Below are 23,161 nucleotides of genomic sequence, written 5' to 3'. Positions count from 1 at the left end.
AGTGTGTAGTATGAGCTGGATGAAGTACCACTGGTACACTATTCAGGCAAATCTTCAGCATAACAAGTTATCAGTGCTAATACAGTATTTTTTGTTATTTTATATTGTTTCTAGGTGCAAATAAACTTTTTGTTTTAGAGGTTAGTGAAGGATCCCAAAAGTTCATATAAATCCTTTTATCAGTGATAAATGCCCCAAATGGCCCTAGAAATGGTCATCTAGCCACTTTCAGCTAGATTAATAATTTCTTCATTGCTTCTGTCAGCCACATGTAAAACAAGGCCATCATATATTCTATCATAAGAGAAATCTTAAATACCTAATATGGCACAAACAACTTGGAACTGTAATAAGCAATTATTTAATTTTCCCATTTAGCCTAAGAATATTATACCATAGGTCAGCAAACAACCGTATCAAGGTGGTTCCTTAAAAGTAAAACCTTCTAACAACTTCGCACTGCCAAAGGCAGGACACTGGAGAAGACTCCAAAGCGACTCCATCTTAGTGTTATATCATTACCATTTTGCATTGGTATTACTTTATATTTACTTATTTCACACTTCCTCTAAGAAACATTCTAGAGTACTTTTTAAAAGTCAATTTATTATTAAATATTCAGTTGCTTTAAAATATAGCAAAAATATGTACTCATCCTATCTGGTGCTACAATTGGGGGACTCAGTCCCAAGATCTACTGACATGAGGAAAATTAGCAATTTGTTTACTCTCAGCTTCATATTTTCATAGCATCATATAATATTCTGAATTAGTAAAGCATAAAGAAACTGGAAATGAAAAGAAACACATTTGTTTCACTGACATATTGAATTAAAACACTGATGGCATTAGATGCCTACAGCACTGATTAAATTTATTCTAGCCATGAAGCAACAGTTTATGATTTTCACATGAATAGCATACTTAAATGAAAGGAACATTAATACAATATGATATTAATATACAAATACTCACATTATTCACCTGCCACTGACATTCTGAATTAAATCAGTAATGGGGTGTATAACTGATTAAATATCTAGACAAGAGAATGCAACAGCTTATGATTTACAAAGGCAATGGTAGAGTGATCACATCATTACGTTGCCAAATGCTATCTATCACTTTTGCTGAATTTAACGAAGATGGATTGCATCCCACAGATGAGATGCAGCCTATAAATATTGTCATGCTGATCTTCATCTGACTTTCTCAGGGAACAGACAAGCAACAAATCAATAACTGAGGAACTCAGATTAGAGCTCCCTTATTCCTGCAAACAGAAAATAAAAATACTAAAGGACATAAAGTTTAAATTATCCAATAGCTGTTGCCACTGACTTTTAGTAATGTATATACTACTTCTCAGTTTCCTAGATTTTTATCTCCTATCTTCTACCTTCAAAATTCTCTTGAAAGTTCACAGTTAAAACTTTTCTGGTTCCACCAGTTCAATTACCTTTTTCCTTTGATTTCATATTTTTACCAACTCCTTTTCTTTAGCAAAGTTGTAAAGCAAAAACAACTGTCAACATCATAATGTTTTTAATACTGAAAAGCCATCAAAGTAATAAAATTGAACATAAACAGCACTTCAATATCAGAAGTTTGGAGAAGGCTTTAATGTTTAGTACTTAACATTAAACACCTGCTTGATCTTTAGTCATTCTCTGAATGGGCTTTCACAATACTCTTTTCAGGATACAGTGTGTCAATTGTTATACCAGACTGGTCACAGGAGATGGTCCTGATTTCTGTCAATCTGTTTGTGTAAGATTACGGTGATAGAAAACAGGTGGTCACCATTTGATCTGAGGTGAATAGAATGCCTTACAAGCAATAAAGCACCTGAGAAAAAGGGTTTATGTTCACATATCTGACTGCACAATCAGAACTTTAAATAATTCTTTACCCTTCTACTTTGCTCTTCAAGTACCATAAAGTGGGAAGCCTTTTGCTAAACAAAAAGTCTAAGATAATAATAAGTTGTAATAATAATAATAAAAAAGGCAAGATTGACTTTTATTTGCCTCAAAAATTAGAGGGTGATTTAAGTTCGTCATTGCTTCTGTCAGTCACATGTAAAACAAGGCCACCATATATCCTATCGTAACAGAAATCTTAAATATCTAATATGTCATAAACAAATTTGAACTGTAATAAACAATTATTTAATTTCCCCATTTAGCCCAAGAATATTACACCATAAATCAGCAAACATCTGTATAATTTTTCTGTATCTCCAAAATATAAAAACATATCATACAATATTATACACTAAAGATTACTACATGCAATAAGATCGTATTAAAGACAGAGTTTGGGTTGTTCAAGGCAACAACTAGCTTAAGTTCAAGCCACTGTGAACATCCCCATGGACGTAACCTTATTATTCCTTCAAATTTACTGCAGTAGCCACGACTGCAAAGAGTGAAAATTTGTTGTGAATAATCTAAAGAGAAATAAAATCACACCTTTTGGTTTGGTAGAAAGTATAATACTGAAGTCTCACATCTAACAAAACATTTGGTGTTTTCCTAATGACACTTAAAAATTGAATCTATGTGCAAATAAAAATGAAAATACAAATACTGGACATTTGATCAAGAAAGACTTTAATATATTCAGCAAAAGCTACGAGGTAAATATCTTTCTGGATTTGTATTTCTTTAGTCTATGCCAATGAAGATATATAAAATATTGTATGTAATTACTGTATCTGTGAAATAAGTTCAGTGTGAAAGACAGACAGATGCCTAAGTAGAAGGTTATTTATAGTTCATCAGTGAATTTATGAAGGTCTATATAAAATAACTGATGAGACTACTCAGAGGAGACATCAAAATTTAGCACGAACCTCACCTGCAGCTGATGACTTTCATCATATGTGCATGGACTAACCAACCAACTGAACAGCAGAGTAGAAATGGATGATATTTCTGTGTGATGACGTGCATTAGATTGCGATTCAATGTACCTGTGGTACAACACTGGCAGAGCCCAGTTTGGAGGCAGACAAGGCAGATCTGCACCTCTGGGCAAAGCTGGACCTTTGAGAGCAGGTGACCTACTGATACTCTGTGAATACCTGCACGCTCACTAATATGGGGTTTTAAACTTACGGACTGATGATGATGTAAATAGGACAGAGATACCAGAAGGAAAAGCTGATCCTGAAAGGATCAATCAGCAAGTTGTACAGTGTTTCTGGAATGTTTTGTTTGTTTAATTTCATTATGAAGACTGACTGAAATATGTTCTTCACCCTTACAAACACTTTGAGTTATTCAGGCAGAGCTCTGTAAAAGCTGCATACCAAGAAATTGATAATTCATAGCAGCGTTTCAATTTTAGATTTTTTTTTCTTGTCTCCTACCAACATTGATTTTTTTTTTTTTTTCTACATTTTGCTATATAGTTTAGCTTACTTGTGGATCAAACTCAAGCTCAGAAACTCTTAGCGAGAGAACAGAAACAACGTCACTAACTTCTTTGTCATTTTTTCCTGAGTATGGATGGAACGAGTACTCTGGAACTCTTTAAAATGAGGAAAAAAGTGACTCTGAAAACAGTAAGCCTGATCCAGAACTATGCTTTTATGTGCACAAATACTGGGTTTCTTTCTGGCTCCCAGTTAGCATTTAAAAAACACATTAATGAAGCCACAGTAGACATTATCCTTATAATTTGCTGTGATAACCAACTTTTAAAAATCAAGTGTGGTTTATGCTACGAAATACAACAATCATATGTTTAATTCTATGTCCACATTCTTGTAGACCATACTATCTTTGTTCAAAGAATTATTTATCCCTTTTACCATGGGGGAAAAAATAACCAACAGCTTTTTATGAGAAAATCTGTATCTACCTAGAAATACTTTTTTTTCCCAAACAATGGATATAGCCCTTCCATAGTTGTTCCCTGACAGGTCACCGAAGAAAACCACATCAGCAGACACGTAGACCTGCAATATTCTGTCCTATCTTATCCTAGATATAACTTACTCCTTGGTTAGGTTTAGGGACTGTCTTAGAGTCAGCGGGGAATAATGTAGCAAAGGAATACATCAGATACTTAAGGAAATATAGGGAACTCAACCACCTAGAAAAACAACAGTATTTTGTAATGTAACCTACCCAGTCTAGTTCAATATATCATTACTAGTTAACGAGTGTTATCATATCATATCTTCAAAATAAAGTATCCCTGTAAAAGAGGCTTTAAGAGAAGAAAGACTTTTAGAATTAAAAAGCTAACATCAAGAGATAGAAGTGTTTTATGAAGTTTTAAAAAATCTTAATTGCCATAGATGATTTTTTTTTTCTAATTACAAGCCCACGTTATCTTTTTATACATTACATGTAGACTCAAAAAATTACTATTCAGCCGTACCACCTTTAAATCAATACTATTAGAGTGACTACCTTAAGACTAGTAAGTCTTCTAATAAATACATATACTCATTCATTTTTATTGGTACTGTTGAAGTAAAACCAAACACTATAGAGATATTAGAAGCATTAATGGGAGAAGAGCCTAATAACCTAGTAATATTTGCTGGATCACATTACTCATTAGAATAAAACAAGTTAAAAATGACAAGAGACGTTCTTCTGCATAGCTTTCTCCTCACAATTCACCAAATAGAGTTTTGTGTTTCATGCAGCTAAGCCACAGTTGTTGGTGATGTAAAAATTTACATCAGGGAATATTTACATCAATAAAAATTTAAGGGTAACATGGAAAGTTGAGGCAGTCACAAATAGTATTAATTCTTCATGAATAATCTCATGTTTAATAGGCAGAAGCACCTTTCCTGAATACTGAGGTTGGGAGTGCTCAGGGCAGACTGAACTAGATCAGTGTATGTCAGCTCCCATCATGAATACATTCCAGAGTTTCAAACCAGGAAACAGCTAAACAAACCATGAAATGTGTAAAAATACATATTTCTAGAGTAAGAAGTGCTTAATATAAAGTTAGTAAACTTTATCCACCTCTAGTAACAGCTCATAAATTTCACCCATTAATCATAATACACAGCCACATCCGGAAATAAAATATAGTGATAAACCAGACACTGCTTTACACTAACAAGGCTGCAGTTGTAATAATAAATTTTAGTTTTTACTACGTAAATGTCCTAAACTTAACAATAGCCTCTCACTTTCCCTCCTTTAAAAAGTGAAAATCACCAGACCTATATTCTGACATCTACAATTACAATAAATCCAACTCATTTATGAAATGAAAAGCAACAATATTAAAGTATTTATTTTTAACAGATTAAAAATTTCTTTCTTGGAGAAGAAGTCTCCAAAACTAAAGGGATCTCATACAATGTACCAAATTTAATGCTCTGTAAGAGAAATGGGAACATAAATGCCTTTTTGACAGTTAAATTGGACCCATTTAGTTAGAAAGAATAGTAGCACACATTGGAACACCTTTAAAAGATTCAGACTGTAAAAAGCCTTACAATACATCACAGAATCTGACACTATGTTAGCAGTGAAAAGATTTTTGCCTTCTATAGACACTAGTGCCTAAAGTTCAAAACAGAAGGAGCGTTTTTTCACATAACACTTCTTTTGTGCTGTGAAAGACGTTACACTGGCAAAATGTCTCAGTGCCATTGTTTGCACAGTTAAGAAAAAGACAGCTCGTTGAGAGTATCTCATCTTAATACTTTTGCCTCTTTCACTTGCCTTCTTTTGCCTTTCCTCCTTTGTTTTTTTTTTTTTTCCTCTCTCTTTAGTTTCAAACTTCTTCATTGGTCTTCTGTCTACTGTTATACCACTAACATTAAACATACTTGAACACTGCACTGTTGTTCTATAGATACAGCTAGGCAGGCTTTGGTTAATGAATATATTACCTCAGCTTCTACCTATGATTAAAAGAAAAAAAAAAAAAGATACACTATTAAGTTAGAAACAGAGTTAGCTGGGGGTGGGTTGGGTGGGGTGGAAGTCTTCCTTGTATAAACAGCTTTGAAACAACTTAGGACAACCACAAGAAATGCTATGAGGCAGCTTCTTGTTTCCCACTGCAGATTAGTCATCCACTAGCATGTCACCCACTGTCTAAAGCTAATCTTAATTTTGTGTTTTTACTGGGATGGAAGATAGCTCACACAGATGGTTTATTGGAGAGATGGTTTGAGATGGTCTTCACTGTTCTCAGTCAATAGAAATTTTAGACTTTTTCAGAGTTGCTGATACACAAATGTCATGTTCTGCAGGGAAGGAAGAAGGAAAACAGACGCTCCTCTGGCACTCTGCTTCTAGGCAGGCAGAGAAGGAAGGATGCCGCAGCAAGGAAGAGAAGTTTAGCAGATGGTTTGTGAAATAGGACTTAATCTTGGATGTTATAGAAGAAAAAAACCATACGTTTATCCCATCTAACATAACACATTTTTGGCTTATTGGGTCAATCCACAGTGTTAATCATCTTATATGTAATAGGAAACTTTGAGAAAAATATACTTTCTTTGACTTTCTCCGAGTCAAACTGAGACCTCTGATTCCATGTAGAAGAGATCTCTATTCAGATCGTCACATCATTAAAAATAAACTTGCCATTTACCAGTTGGCAAAACAACAGTCAGTGGGTGACGTGGTATGAGAGGGGATAAGCATATAATATTAAAAATCTCATATCAAATAGATGCTTGCTTCTGTTGAAACATTTTCATTTTCAGTCATTTCTATTTACTTTAAAATTACTTGCTGATGGAAGACAGGTCTATTTAGATCTGTAAAGATTTAAAATACTTCATGTATGTTGATCAGAGTGACTTCGAAATGGATTCCAGTTTAAATACCAAGGAAATTGGTTCAGAAGTTTCAAATAATAGTGTTGTTCTGTCTAGAAGTGGTTAATGACACAAAAAACCAGTTAAATTTGAGAGAATAGACCCTTTTATTCCAATGAAATTGATAACCTGTAGAAATTGTGAACAAGTCAGATTTCCAAATATGTCCTTGCATAACTGTGCCTTTACCTGCTACTGGTTTTTCTGTATACTGCTCCATTACCTCATTTTAACCTAGGTTTTCAGTAACAAATTCTCTCAGAGAAACCGGCAACAGTTAGAAGTTCTAGTTCTGGTAGGGCTGAAGAGAAATTGTAAAGATTATTTGGAGATGGCCGCCCTGATTTAAACATTCAGATATATTTATTATCTTTTGTACCTTCTTTTGTATCTAATGCCTTCTTTCCATTTTCTACAAAGCCTACAGTCCACTGGGGACTAAAATTAAATGAAAAACAACTTCCAAAGTGCATGCAGATCTCCTCTAGACTACCAAATGAATTGGGATTTGATTTATCAAGGCACTGGTTCTCACAATCAAAACCTCCAGAAAGCTTATGTGAAACGAAAAAATACTCCTTTTTGCAGACTGAGTCCTCCATGATTCCTCAAACTGGAAGAACAGAAAAAAAAAGAAAAAAAAAAAAAATATATATATATAGCATTAATTTTCCAAATATAATCCCTATGACTGTGTTTTGTTTTAGGAAGGACTAGCCCTGACAATGAAAAATAGGAACATCATGAAGGTTCTCAAACCTTTTGCCTTAACAGGTTCACGAGGGTTTTACAACACAACAGGATACAAAAGTACACGTATGTATAGCTTAGGTTACAGGTTAGAAGCAGAAGCAGCCTAGCCTGCATAAAGTGAACTGCAGGGCTGATGTTTGCAACTAAGAAGTGGAAGAATACAACGAAACTAGTGGGTGGGTGGGACCCCACAGTAAGTATCTACTCATTCCTTCATAACTTAATACTTCGCACAGTGGGTATTCAAGCGAAAAAACAGACAATAAAATATAACCTCTTACACTCTTTTTGGAAGGAAAAGCTGACACCAAAACACGAGATAGATAGCATGTCACAACATATTTAAAATATGTATTGCTGCATTGATCAGTTGATTTTAAAATTGTTTGCAGACTCGATTAAAGTGTACATAATGCTATAGCAATAAAATAATGTGTGATACTCAATGGTTAGAGAATTAATCACCCAAAAGACTATTTGCGGGTAATCACAGCCAAGAACAAGGTAAATTGTTCAAAATTGGCAATGAAGAAAGGTTAACACCATAAAGTTACTTATAAAAATAAGGAAGAAGTCATCCCTAATGTCTGACCAAGGGAAATAATGTTTATTTCATCAGAAGAGTTCAGAGATCAAAGAATCCACTCCAAAATCCTACCCTGCACAACAAATAAAGGTGTTAGGGTATGGCATACTATCCACGTTACACCGTTTTTCTGTTGTTACTGCTTCTTCCTGCTGAAGACAGAACACTATCAGGTACTGGGTTCTCCGTGAGTTTTGAATCTGTTTTTAGTGAACTGGAACAAGTTAGATAAAGTTGTTTATACGCTGTAAATCTACTTTCCCTGAGCTGAAAATGTGTTAGCTAATGGGTTGTTTATGAGTTGCAAATCTGTTCAGTGAGGTGAAAATTTGTCAGATAATGGGTTGTTTATGATTTCTAAATCAATATTCAGTGAGTCGGAACTATGTTAGATAATAGCTTGCGTATGGGCTGTAAATCTGTTTTCAGTGAACTGGAAACATGTTAGATAATGGGTTGTTTCTGGGTAGTAAAACTGTTCTCAGTGAGCTAAAAACATGTTAGATAATGGGTTGCTCGTGAGTTATAAATCTGTTTTTAGTGAACTCAAAACCTGTTTAACAAAGGGCTCTATATATCTTAACTCCGTTTTCAGTGTGCAGAAAAGTTCACGAATGTGTTAGATTTGAGTGGCGTATCTGATTTCAGTGAGGTACAAATCCATGAGCTAATGGATTCTTTATGAGGAGATCTACATTCAGTGAACTCAAAATCTAGGACGACACATAATACAATACATATAATGTACTCTGTTTTCTCTATTTGAGTCAAATACTGAGTAAAGGTTTTCATGATCTGTAGGCTTCAACTTAATGAGGTAGAAAGGGATTGTACAATTGTTAGATATTTCCAGTGTGGTTTTGAATCTCTTCTTAATAAAGTAAACTTGTTCTAGACATGTATGTAATAATTTTGGAGGAAAAAGATAGCACAATAAATGTCAAAGATGATGTTTTTTAATCCTGCAATGAAATATTACTGAAATCCCTCAGCTGGATTCCATTTAATAATTTCTATGTAAACATATAGGGTAAACATGAAAAGAGAAAATTTTAGAATTTTTAAGTCTTTCAGTGACTGGAATCACTGGTGTCAACCCGTCTTACCACCACCTTTTCCTTTATAGGTATCACTGTTGGTCACATACTTCCACTTTATCAAGCAGCCTCATGAACTGTCTCCTGTTTACAGCAAGAGAAAATCCTGTGCAGACTGTGGAAAGGAAGGGATATGTAGTACAAAAATACCACTTTAAAATGAATGACTCAACATAAAGAAAAGGAGGTGAAAACACATGGAGAACAATAAACTAACGTATAGTGGGATGTGATATCCCTTCTCATTTGCAGTGGAAAACCAACTGAAGCATTTCTACACAAGAAACACCAAAGCTCACAAATACATCTCAAGCATATACAGTAAATTTTCTGCAAGGATACAAAATTTCATCTGACGTTCAATTATTCAGAGTGCTGACTCTGCTAATGAAAAATGAAATTGGGCATATTAAGATTACAAGTAGAAACACTTCCTAACAATTTCTTAAAACTATAATTCTCAACTATGCTTTATGGAATGTCTTTAGCTCTTGTACAACAGCCTATTCTAAAGTAATGAGGAATACTTTATTGTTCTTCTAAAAATCCAATTTGTATTTGCACCGGTGCTTCATCAGTATTTCTTTCTTCTCTTCGTCTGTTTTAAATGTAAAAATTTTCAGTGGATTTTCATGTAATACTTTCAGTCTCTTCCTGTAATACCAGAGTAAAATAGTGCTTGTAAGTCACCACCACATATTTCTGTGAGCCGTTTGTGTCTCTTGTATGGCTAACTCTGAATCCCTAGGTTTTAATGCTTTCCTGGGAGTAATGAGAACATCCTCATAACATTGCTTACTTTCTCTATACCGTATCTTAATACAAATATCATTAATTTATCTAAAATATGCACACATAAAAACTCAAAGTAAAAGAAGGCCTTATATCATATTTGAAAAATGCTTTCCATTCACCAATGTCAACAGTTTTCATGACAACAAACACCTTCCCAGAACCACAGTGCACAGGTATATAATGATACATTATCCAGTGTCAGCTGTAGAATACTATTTCATCAATTTGCAGCTGTTTAACTCACTTATTTTCTAAAAATATTTCCATTAACATACAACATCAAAGGGTGATTTGTTCCACATCGAATGTTCTTCCATTTTTCCTAAAAACTTCCTTTGGTTTTGTTGACTGGAATAAGTAAATGTATCCATGCCATACACAACATAACATACACCATCAGAAATTCAGATGGAATTATCCACAACATAAAGGAACAAAAAAAATATACACCACTTCAAACATTTTGGATAACAGTTACTGAAATAAGCTGCAGCTCCCAAAAAACCCAGACGGTAGTCCAGAATGAGAAGAAAGACAAGAAACACAGTAAATACATGCATTTCATAAGAATGAGGTTTATCACATATTTTAAAACAATTAAATTGTAACAGAGATTAAAGATATAAAGTTTTTGGAATTTGGATTTCTGTAGAACAGATTTTTGGATGTTTAGCATTAAGGATATATTTCTTACATATTTGCATTCAGATTTTCCTTGATTTCTACTTTTATCATGGTAAACTATGATAACATTTTACATACACCCTGTATTAAAGTTATGTTAGGCTTTGTTGATAAAGATTTCAGTGCCAGATCCTGAGAAGATTTTGCTGAGGCCTCAGCTGCAAAATATGTTTTGTGTCTTGTTCTAAAGACTTTAGTGATGATATTGGCGACAATTCCTTGATAGTAGTGCCAAGCTTCAAGTATTCAGAGGCTAAAAAAAATATCATTTCAAACAACTCCTCCTACTAGTGTGGTGAATGAAGGTATAGTAAACATAGAAAGCTAGTGAGTACGCTTCTACTACAAAAGAACAATTTTTTAGGTTGGAATTTCCCTCCGATTATCACTGAGCACTAGTTACTTTTCTTAGGCTCTCTACAAAAAGGATGAGTTGACTGGGCACACTGATCAGGGTCCCAGTATTCTATACTGAGGAATGGTTATGTCAGCAGAGGTATCTTACAGTACTTCACCCTCACTAACCAAAAAAAATACACAAATAATATTTTCCTGGGATAAGGGGATTTCTTTTGTTTCCAAGCATTGCACAATGAGGTTTGTTTCAACAGTAATGCTCCTTAAAGTCACAGTAATACAAATTAAGCACCATCATTATCACTTCTGTTTTCTAGTAATACACTTCATGCATTGTAAGACTGTAACAAAATAAATTATTTTGAAGTTGTAATTTTAAAAATAATGGTTACATGTATTTTATAGGGAAAAAATACAGTAATTGCGTAATATACTTCGGCATGGTAAAGCTTCATTGACATTTTTAAAACTGTAAAGTCAAGAGATTATAAACTTTTTACTTAATAAAGTTTATTGAAATATGTTTTTTGGGAAATAATTTTTTTTTACTTACTTTCAATTAGCACTTTTCTGCCAGCCCAGTTGTCTTTAATAACTTGTATATTTCCAAAGTGTGCATCACTGAAGAATATGCGATTCGTACCTCTCCCTTTCAGACTGTAGTCAAAAGCCAGAGCTATCACATTTTTGAAGTACTCTGGATTTTCATATGGCCTTACTGGTGAATTTAAGTTGGTTTCATCTGAAAGATGTATGCTTTTTAATATTGTCCTTCCGGAGTACAACAGGTAACCTTCATGTCTGAGGCAAGTAATTCCATCTTCTGCAAGATAACCATGTGCACAAGCACATGTTCTCCGGGCATTTCCCCGATAAAGGCAAAGTTGATGACATCCACCATTATTCTTGGCACAAACATTAGTACCTGTAAAAAAAAAAAAAAATAAAAAATTCTATCTTTTATATTACACTTAGCTAACTTAAATCAAATGGTCATTTGATGCATTCTAAAAATTCTTCTCTTAAAACTGTTTCTACAATATTCACAAGCCAAACAAAGAACAAAATAGTAAAGAATGTAACTTTAACCACAAGCTGAAGACAATTATAAAGAATACAATTAATGAACAAATATAATGTCCTTTCCGATTTTTATATATTTTCGTATTAGAAAATTATATAATTGGTTATTCCTCCACAATCAGCTGAAAATTTAGAGACTGTTTCAAGTGCTTTGAAAGATTTATTTTTTTTAAAACACCTGTTCCTGGCAAAAAGTCAAATTTAGACACCATCAGAATACAGTACTTTTTTTAGACAAATTCTAAGTGAAAACATACATATTGACAGGTACAAAACTGTGTCAATCCAGTTCCCTGTTTTAAATAAAGACATTTCCTAACATTTCGTTCTAATTTCCTTTAAAACCTGACTTTGAAAACTTACTCCCTGACAAATGCATACCATTAAGAAGCCATTGTCAAATTAGTAACTTCAGTGACTTAAACTACAGTCGTTGCAAGCATTATTTAAAAATAATTATCAATAATTAGGAGCTATTTTCCTTTGTCTTTTTTGGACCGTGTATGAAGTACTGTTATGGTTAGTTTAGATAATTTAGTTTCTGTTTCTGACAGCACTTTCCATACAACAACTTAGCTCTTACAGTATAGCCATTTTCCCATTTCTGAAAGTTTCCCATATAGTGAGGGGGAAGAAAACATTTTAAATAGACTGTTTTCAGGTAGAAAACTGTAATAATCATTGGGGAATATGTAGTGTCTGAAAGTACTGTTGATTGTATTTTCTAAGTGCTACATTTCAAGCTGAAGATACTTTTAAGAAAAAATAATGGAGGATGAGAGCTTACTCATTCTTAAAATTAGAAACATTGAATTTTGTGTTCCTAGGCAAAATTACAGGGGATATATTCCTCTACTTACATAAAAACATTTGGAGATTTAGTTGTATACATTTTTACATTTGTTTTGTATTAATTTTCATTTGTTTTAATTGTTTATTAGGCTAGAAAAGTTAATATCTGTTTGGAAGGATGAGAGGTTGAGAAGAGAAAGGAAAATATATGAAAAAGATCCTCAACATTCTAAAATCTCTCTTCAAAAACTTCAATGCTTCCAGAGTTCACCAGCTGTGAGTATCTTTAAAAATGTCCAATTCTGAAACCAGTGTAGGTAGGGTATGTCCTTGCACACATGGAAAAGAGCATTGAAGGATAGGAAACTGCTTGTGAATAGCACTGCAGGACTGGCTCATCAGAAAGGGTAAAACAGGTGTTTGAAAAAAAAGCATTAATCACAATCAGCACAGGTTGTTGGCTTTTTGGTTGGGGGTTCTTTTTCGTTTGTTCAGGGGTTGGTTTGTTTGTTTTTAAGAATAGTTCAGGAAGCCAGCTAATTATATGTTTTTTTAAACAAACTACTTCTAGTTCAATGAACTTAAAAAAATATATAGAATAGTGTGATACAGAAAAACATTCCGAAAACATGTTTCACCTGTTTTTTCCCTTTTGTCCTTCTGGCTCACTGACATCCCCTCCCAAAGACATTAACCATTTGTACCCTAGTAAGATTTGAAAAATGTATTAAAAATTCATTCAGTTATGTTCTTCAAACTAACATCAAAAGATTTTTAGCCTCAGTAATCATTAATCCTATTCCTAATGCGATCAAGTCTTTAAAGCTCTCAACAAAAATCATTACATGTAAAGAAGCATTGTTTTATCCCATTGTTCCGTTTTCCTAATTCTATAATATAAAGCCCTTCCAAGCAAGCAGACATTAACTATTTCTAGCCTAGTTAAAAGAAACAATAAATTTTTGTGTGGATTTCGTTTTATCCACGAAATATGATGCCCACAGTACTCTGAAATTATATGCAGAAATTCTTAGTAAAATTAATATACATGTTTGCAAAGTAATTTTTCTCAAACCTATTTAAAATTCCCTTAAACAACAACAAAAAAAGCTTATTGTTAAATATGTTTTCTTTGAAAATGCAGATATATTTTACATGTCATATTTAATGCAATTATTTAGGAAAGATCTATATAAAAAATCCCAGGATCTACAGGTATGTAGTGCTGCGATTAAAGCAAATTTTGAGAGCTAACAACACCAGAGATAGATTTGCATTTAAAAATTTATCTTGTATTACAGTAACAGTTTTTAAATTTCTTTTCGAATATGTTTATAGAAAATTTTATCTGGATAGCTTGCTAGCAGTGTGTTCTGTGGAAATCATCATCATTTTCGGTAAACTGCTAACCACATTGGCTCATTGAAACTGGTTTTTCAAGGACTCCTCAAAACCAGAATTTGAGGATGAAAAAGACAGCTAAAATTAAAAAGCAAGATTATTCTTAGCGAGGTAGTGGAAAATAAAATTTAACCATTAATATGATAAATCACAGAGAGTTAATCATAAGTTTTGTCTCTTAAATTCACTAAACAAAGTGAATACAAAGGAAAACAGATTATATACAAGCTTTCTTCCACACAAAAAACCCCCCTAGGACTTAAACCCAAGTAATTTCGGGAAACATATCTGAGACACAGGAGCTGGGAACTTCTAGCTGTGAGAACAAAATATCTGGTTTGCTTTCCAGTAGACATCTGAGACTACCTGAGATTACTGCTGTTTAAAGCACAGCTCAAGGTCCCCCTTATGCCTGTTTTTTGCCTTTCTTTTTTAAAAAAAACCCACCAAAACAAAAACCACCAAACCTGGAATGATAGGAAGTGTTTTGGTTTTTGATTTTTCTCCTTAAAATACTCAGAAGAATTTTAGTAGAAGTTGTACTATATGCTTTTTTTAGTACATTAATTTTAGCTTAAAAAATATTTCAAGAGTAAAAAGTGGAGATAAAATCAGTGATTACTTAACTTTTGGTATGCTTTAATATACATAAAAAGTAGCAGGTGATATTAAAACAATCAATAGCATCCTTAAGAACAGCCAACCTTTCTCTCGTGCTCTATTAAAGACTTTCACTTCCTTCAGGTTTATTCCAAGGCCAGTCCTCATGGTCACAGCATCCGTGGCCTCATTCTTGTGGCCTCTTCTAATAGAGCCATTTGCATGTGCTCTGCCAAAAAAGTTGAAGATGTCTCATCAACAATCCTCAACTAAGTCACACCAAACAAATGACTGAAGGGCAGTGGAGAGTTCACCTATCAGAAGGTGAAGAAACCTGTTCTCATCTATGACACTGATATGCTTTAGCTTTCAGCATCAGAAATGCCCTTTCTTTGGAAATTGCATAGGTTTCTGCGATCCATTCTGTGACCTTGTTAAGGAATGGCTAATCCTACAAAGGTGAAGCACCTGGCACTGAAATAACATTTTGAGACTCAAATACTTATGAAAAATAAATTACCTGTCAGACCAGTAGATGTAAGCTCCAAACACCGCGACTGAAAACATATCCACATTGCTCCCTGACAGCACAATCTCCCGATTCCCTCCACTCTCAAGGTCAATTCTTTCTATCTTGTCGGTACGAGCATCACACCAATATAATTTATTTTCCTAAAGATTAATTTTAAAGGAAACATCAACAGTCTTGTCCAAGTATTTAACTAAGAGTTATTAAGATTATATCAAAGTGGAAGACCAGCTGGCTTTAACGAAACATAACAAATACTGTACATTTTAACATATACTGGAAGACAGAGGAACTAACCTCATAGTCGATGGAAATCCCATTAGGCCACGCAATCCCCAGGCTCACAAGCACAACCTTCTCAGACCCATCTAAGTGTGCCTTGCCAATGCAAGGAGTCTGTCCCCACTCTGTCCAAAATAAATACCTAAAAAGTTGTAGAAATTACCAATTAAAAATTCAGCATCAAAGTGAGAGTTGAAAATTTGCAATACTTTAATTCAGTTGCAAACAAAATGCACCATTACCATTAAATAGGTATTTAAAAAACATGATAAGGCTCATGTCTCCAAATGATCTTAAGAGATCAAATGTACCATAATACTTGTTTCATAGAGCACTTTGTTGAGTTTTTTTTGTAAAAGATATATATATAAACAATTCTTAAAACTGCATTCGATCTGTCAGTATGTAATTCTATTCCTTAAAGAATTCAGCTTTGTTCTTGGAAAAATAAAAGCAAATTATAAAAAAAAAAAAAAAAAAAATTAAAAAATTACCGGAACAGAAGCTTTCACATCTAACTACTAACAAATGTGATAATACAAGAGATGTATGTCTAACTTAAAGTGTTAAATATGAAGCAGTAAGGAGCACTGTGGGAAATGGTTCAGCAAAGGGATTTTATTTGGGAAAAAAATATTTCTCCTGTTCTCTCTAATGCTCATGGGAAGCATCTTCATCTTAATTGTCTAATTTTATATTACTGTATACTTACTGGCACAGTAACATCACTATTTCAGGATAAGATACTAGGTCAAACTTCTGCCTTGACTTCCTACTTCTCAATTTTTTTAGGTATGGCAAAATGAAATCAGTTAATCTACATGGAGCACTTCCTGTACTGAAAAGTAACCTATGGAACAGCTTTAGGTAAATGTCTATGTGTCTACATATATATATGTATATAAATTTATACGTGTTAAAATGTTATAAACACACAAATATATATATATTTTTTTTTTTTCTGAGCAAGAAATCTCTAAGATAATAAAATCTAGGTCTAGCATATTACTAATTGCCTGAAGAGAAGAATTTTCATAGCAAATATTTGTAAGAACACACTAAAACACTGTTTAGTCATACACTACACAAAATGAACAGAACATACAAACCCACTCACCATTGTTTTTCTCTGTTTGGAATGTATCAATTAGTTTGTTTTTAAAGATTACAAAAGTCTTCTGTGCATTACCAACTAGTTCTATCCCTGAGTCTGTTGATATCATAATAGCAATCTGTTGTTAAATAGCTGTATTTGATTGGATAACAGCAGATACGTGAAAAAGAGAGGGGTAAGAATGGGACAGGGGAGAACAAATATGGATCCTATAATTAGCTCATAAAGTTTAGCTTCTGAGACTATGTGCACCTTACTTTGGTTCTAATTGTAGGGCTTTCTGTCTATAATAAACCCAAATTTGTTCTCATACTTCTTGACATAACAAACAGTAATATAAATACTAACTACAAAGCTTATACTACAATGAGGAAATTGAACTACTACATTAGCCACATTAAAAATCTGTTCTAGAAATGTTAAAAGTCAGTATTAACCAGCTGGATATCAACAATCACTGCTTAAGTGTAATACAACTTTAGAGGTGCTGTTAGTAATCTGGTTCAACAGAACTGAACTTGCTTTCAGGCATCTAATTACAGGTACTTTCTTAACACAGGACATCAACTAAATGTTCACTACAGAAAGGCAGGCATTCAGTATACTTGAATTAAACATTCTGTGCTCTTTCCTTAGACTAGTTAGTCTGAGAAAAAAAAAAAAAATAAAAACCATAATTAGTAGGTTAAATGAATCTCAAATCCTCCAGAGAAAATCCTGAATAGCTGCAAAAAATGTAGGGCAAGTTACTTAATACTCTCTTAGAGCATTAATTATTATAAATATATTGATATATAAACTTACAGAAACTATTAACTAGTATAGAAAAACTTGATCTCCTATATCTTCACAAAAGGTCTGGAAAGTACTATTTAAAATACTGATTTTCTGGACCTTTGTAGGTAGCAATATGCTATCAACGTATTTGGTGCAATGGTAGAATAACTAAGACTCAACTTATTTCAGAACTATCCCATATAGAATTTAAACAGCTGACATGGAGGTGCAAGTGGTGTAAATTTCATGCTGGCCTAGAATCTTAAAAAAAAAATTGTTTGGAAAAAAATTAAATCAGAGGTTGAACTCCCCTGCCTCCTCTAACCCTAAACAGAAATGAAATTCCCAAAATGTTTTTGAAGGAGGTATCTTCAAAGACTAAGAATTATTTCAGTATGAGCTTAACTTCATGTTTCAACCACAATTCTGAGCTTGATCAGGAAACTATTATTTCATTGAGGGAAAAAAAACCAGTCCATCAACTGTATGTTATATGAGCAAGTATACCTGATGAGGGACAAAGACAGTCCTTTGTAGAACTACACATTCTTAACTTTTTTCTTTAGTAACAATAAATAATTTTACCAACCAGCTGAATGCTGGCTGCTTCATATCTTGGTATAACTGGCAGATTCAACGACATCTAATAACTGCTATTTTCCTCTCTATTCTTATAGCTGTCAACTCAAGCTTCAAGAGAAATGAAGAATGTGAAGTCAAGGCAAGGGGAGGGAAAAATAGCTTTGAAAGTTTTGCTGCGTAAAGGGAAAGAGATATGACAATAACACAGAGGGTAAAAAGGCCTTAATCTTCCCACAGAAAGGTATACTTGTACTTCACTAGCAAAACATTGCTATCCTTCTGAAGAAACTTTGACTGGAGACATCTCAAGATATCATTTTGTGGCACAGCATTAAAAAAGAGTGGTGAAGCTCAGCTACCTTTGCAGAAGATACACCATTCTACCAGACACGTAAACCAATCACTAATCTGCGGTCCTCTCATACTCCTATGCTTCCTTAAGTATTCTAAACACAAACAAAAACTAACTATAAAACTCTCAAGATCAAAACACCTAAGGAATGTTTCACACCTGAATTCATTCCTACATTTAACATTTCTCTTTACAGTTTGTTTTAAGCGCTATAATTTTAACTCCTCCAAATCACTTTTTAACCACATTTTATTAATATTAGCTTTTTGGTGGCATTACACTATTCTATTCTAAGACCCAAGAAGATGGTTCAGTGGCATCTCTAAATACACATTAACTTAAAAGTAGGAATTGTTTCTTTCCAAAGAATCTTGTTAATATTGTTGGCTATTATTTCATCTGCTTATGTGCACACTTACCAGTTTGGAAAAATAAAACCATGAACTGTTGATTCAGAAAGCATCATAAGAAAATAAAAAAACCCTACAACTTTAGTAAAAAAGCAACTCTTCTACTAACAGCAGTATCAAATGTTATTTTGTCAAGGGTTCAGCATATACTATTTCCTATAGGAAGTGATAAATGCTGGATCTCAGCTACAACCCATCTTCCCTCTTCAAAAACCGCAGAAGAGTTAATTACACTTTTTACCATTTCTCATTGAAAAAAATGGATTTTATTTATATAATTAATATAATTTTAATGTTTAAGTATTCTCCAGAGAAACTGCATCTGCTTCACTTAGTCCTCACAGATTTCATGAGGACTATCTGCATATGTGTACAGCAAATACATTATATACATGCTGAGGAAAATTACACTGTAAATTAACTACTGTTTTGAAGAAGTTTGGTCTACCCGTCTGTTTAGAATAATTTAATCAAGCTTTTGTGTACTTTCCTTCAAATGTTTTTGTTGATTTTGTTTGGAGTGGTGGTTTTTTTTGTTTGTTTGTTTTGGTGGTTTTTTGTTTGTTTTTGTTTTGTTTCGTTTTTCTAACAAAAGAGCCCAGCTATTCTGGTACATTAAAACCAAAAAGATAATAATTAATTCAGCCAGATCCTTACTAGATCCTACTCTGAAGGACTGCATTAATCCTAACCTGTTAGCAGATGCTGCCAAGCCACCACTGGTGCTGTATGAACACAGCTGTAATCATGTGTGGCACAAGCTATTACATTATGCAGAAAATAAAACCAGTTACTGCAGTGCTCTAGTCTGCAAAATACACAGATCACTATGTCTAAATTCTCACAGAAGAAATCATGGCAAAGATCCAAATGGCATTTTGCATCACTGGTATCAATCGGGCCTCAGTGGGAAGTCAGAATTCTTCATTACTATGGCAGCAAACTGCTCTGAGTACAGAGACTGCTTTCCTGAAAATAGTAAGACACTGATTTGATTGAATCTGGGGAAAATGAGCTATAGTGTCATCTCTGACTTTGGGGGCAGACAGTTGCTCAAGTACTTCTTTAAGATTTTGATACATGCCCTTTAGTACTTCTGTTTTAGCAGGGAAGTGTAGCAGTTAAATCCACTGAGTCTTCCCTACATGCCTTTTCTGCAGAAAGTTTATTTCATATTCCCATGAAAAAAATACGGGAATTCTTTGCACAATTTACTGCTTCTGTTTTAGTTGTAGCTCTGCTTACAACAGTCTTGGAGCTGGAAGGGGGCATAATGTTCTCTATTTCTGTAAATGCTGTGAGGTAGTCCCTACTCTCAACAAACCGTTGGCTGATGCCATTTTTAACATCCCTTACTCTTACCCGCATGCTTCACATCACATTACTTTGAGCTACTCCAGGCAATCTCCATGCTTTTTGTAGTGGAATGTTACATGATACTGGAATTTATAACTACCAAGGGTTACACTGTTCTATGATTTCATCATGACACCGAGGGCATCATCAGCTTATGCAACTTCCTTGAATTTGCTGGAAACAAGAATAGATTTAAGCAGTCTTCTACGCAATGTCTAAACTTCAGTTGAAATGATTGTCTTAGAAAATGAAAACTGTTTTGCAAAGAAAGTGCAGTATGTCATGTATGCAGAGACCAGTGAAAAAACTCAGTATATGATTAGGAATAACACTTACTTCCGCCTGTGTTTAATTACAGTACAATAGTTTCCAATACAATCCTTTTAGGGTTTATTTATCTGTTAGAATGAAGGGCTCAATTTATTTATTTAAGAGCTTCAGTGCTAGCATGCAAACTTTAAAAGAAATGCAAGTAGCCGTTGTCATGTTACCCTTTTTCTGGGTGTACCGCAATAGATCTTGGCTGGTCCAAACCCTGGGATATAATTACATATCGGAACGAGCCGTTGAGCCTGGCAACTTCAATTAAGTTGAAGCCATGATCCGTCCAATATATGTTACCTAGGAAAAATACCTTGAAGTTACTGGAGAAAGAAAAGACTTCTTGAAAAGTGTTTAAATCTTCAGTGTGTAAGTTAGGACCAGAAACCAACTGCTGCATTTTATCTTACATTTGTAATTTCTGGTCCTACTCAGCCTTCCATTTTAAATTATAAACTTGTATTCATGGTTGTCACTGTCGAGACTGTCCATCTAAGAAATCCAACTATCCAAGATATTTAAATAATTTTTCTGTCTGTAGTAAAACTGCAAAAACCAATGGTCGTAAAGAAAAACATCTAGACGTTTGGAATATTGGAAATACAGAGCTGAAAGCAAACCAAGCCATTTAGCTTTGAGCTGAAGATGTAAGAGCATACTGTTAGAAATCATGACAACTCCTGAAGCAGGTTAAGACCTACCTGCTATCCAGTCCACTGCAATGCCTTCAACTCTTCCCAAACCATTTGTAATAATGTCTTCTTTCCATGTTTGATCTCGTTTCGATCTGCTAATTTTGTTGAAGCCCATGTCTGTCCAGTAGATTGTATCATTGCCTATAAAATACATGGCAATGACTCTTAGATTAGTCCAGGTATCTACATCAGGAACTGTTAAGAACTGTCACTTATAACTTTATTAATATGTCTCACAGTAAATAGAAGAATGGTATTAAAATGATATTGAATTACTCATTCTTTTTCCTTTAAAAAAATTATTTAAAATAGTTAAATCAGAATTCTAGGTTGTGTACTGGTTATTTAGTACTGCACATATATCACAATAGGGCCACGACAACAGATGGAAAATTCTGCCCCTGTCAAAAATCACAGTATGTTGTCTTTTTTTCTTTTCATAATGGAATAAACATTTGAAAAACTTTTTTTTTTTTTTTTTTAATTAATCACCATTCCAAAGTACTCAGGAGTCTGGAAAACCACAGCGTATGACTGCCTTTACAGTAATTTCCTTCAGTAATCATACAGATTGAATTTTGGCAGTATAAAAAAATTTAATTAGAAAAAAAAAAAAGTCTGACATTTGAGACTAATATACTGATAAAAGAATAAAAAATTGACTCTATCCTCAATTCATCTTTTATTTTAAGTGTCCTGACAAGCTTTCACTAAAAGTCTCTTTTGGTGTCTTAAGGCATTTCAGCTCTCTTCCCTGCCATACTGCTGCAGTTGACTGTCCATAAAGTGGAAGAGAGTAGTCTTACAGTACAAACCTATTTTCACTGACCATTTGAAATCGCCAACCAGGCCGAGAATTTGGAGTGGTCAAAACACAGATACACACTTGCCTCTGTAGTCACAAAGTACCCTTGATAAAGGGATGGGGCAAACAAAGTGATGACATCCCTCAAGCAGAATTCCCTCTACTTTCATTGACAGATCTCTGAGTTAACAATGCAGATATACTCCAACCCACATTCTGATTTCAAAGTAATCAGCTGGGAACCTCCTGAGTGAGCTTTTTTGTCTGGGAAAAAAATTTTTCAGAGATAAATAATATTCATTCCTTTTTTATTTTTTCATACTTCATATATTTGCTTTTAAGTCCATAAGAGAGAGAGTGTGTATATGTATTTAAATAATATCTGTATTTCTATATATATAGAACTACATATAAAAATAAATGTAGATACTAATATATGCACATATAGACACACATTTATCTGTGTGTGTATGCATAAAAATACAAATACATACATATAAAACAGAAAAGAGAAAAATGAAACTTAAACTGGTAACAGTCAATTCCAAGACCAAACCCATTTGGTATCCTCTAGAACCCTACCCACATCACCAGTAAAACAAATGACAAATTCTGACTTCAAGTATCCTAAATAGATAGTTTGATTACCACGAGAGCCATGTATTTTGCTAGTTATTTCAAATGACTACAAAAATTACACAGATCTTAATACTAGCCACACATAACATTCAACAGTAAGATACTGATCTATGATTGTGTGCTTCACAAGATACCCTTCAGTGGAATACGAGATATACAGAATTACTACAAAGTCTTATCTGAAAGTACACAGTTAATAAAAAAAAATTCAAGCTATTATGTTTACCAACTGGATAAGACATTCTACAAGTGAATTTTATGTATTTCATATTCCAGTTTAATTCATCTCCATAAAAATAAAACATCTTGTATTCATACCATGACTATTTAT

At 33.7% G+C, this 23,161-nt stretch overlaps 1 protein-coding gene across 1 annotated transcript in view; it reads right to left on the bottom strand.

The window, feature by feature from the left end:
• Positions 1–23,161, bottom strand: part of LRP1B (LDL receptor related protein 1B) — a 370,405-nt gene that overhangs the window by 162,683 nt on the left and 184,561 nt on the right. The window contains exons 33-38 of the mRNA XM_074910092.1: positions 21,393–21,527; positions 20,862–20,991; positions 15,795–15,921; positions 15,489–15,640; positions 15,073–15,197; positions 11,646–12,017 (exon numbers count right to left, since the gene is read on the bottom strand). Of these exons, the coding sequence (XP_074766193.1) occupies positions 11,646–12,017; positions 15,073–15,197; positions 15,489–15,640; positions 15,795–15,921; positions 20,862–20,991; positions 21,393–21,527 (1,041 nt within the window). The remainder of the gene's footprint in view (positions 1–11,645; positions 12,018–15,072; positions 15,198–15,488; positions 15,641–15,794; positions 15,922–20,861; positions 20,992–21,392; positions 21,528–23,161) is intronic.

This window comes from Athene noctua, chromosome 7 (genome assembly GCF_965140245.1).
Source record: "Athene noctua chromosome 7, bAthNoc1.hap1.1, whole genome shotgun sequence".
NCBI classification, from domain to species: Eukaryota; Metazoa; Chordata; class Aves; order Strigiformes; family Strigidae; genus Athene; species Athene noctua.
Note: the sequence above shows the minus strand (reverse complement) of the source record. Positions and strands in the feature narration are given on the sequence as shown.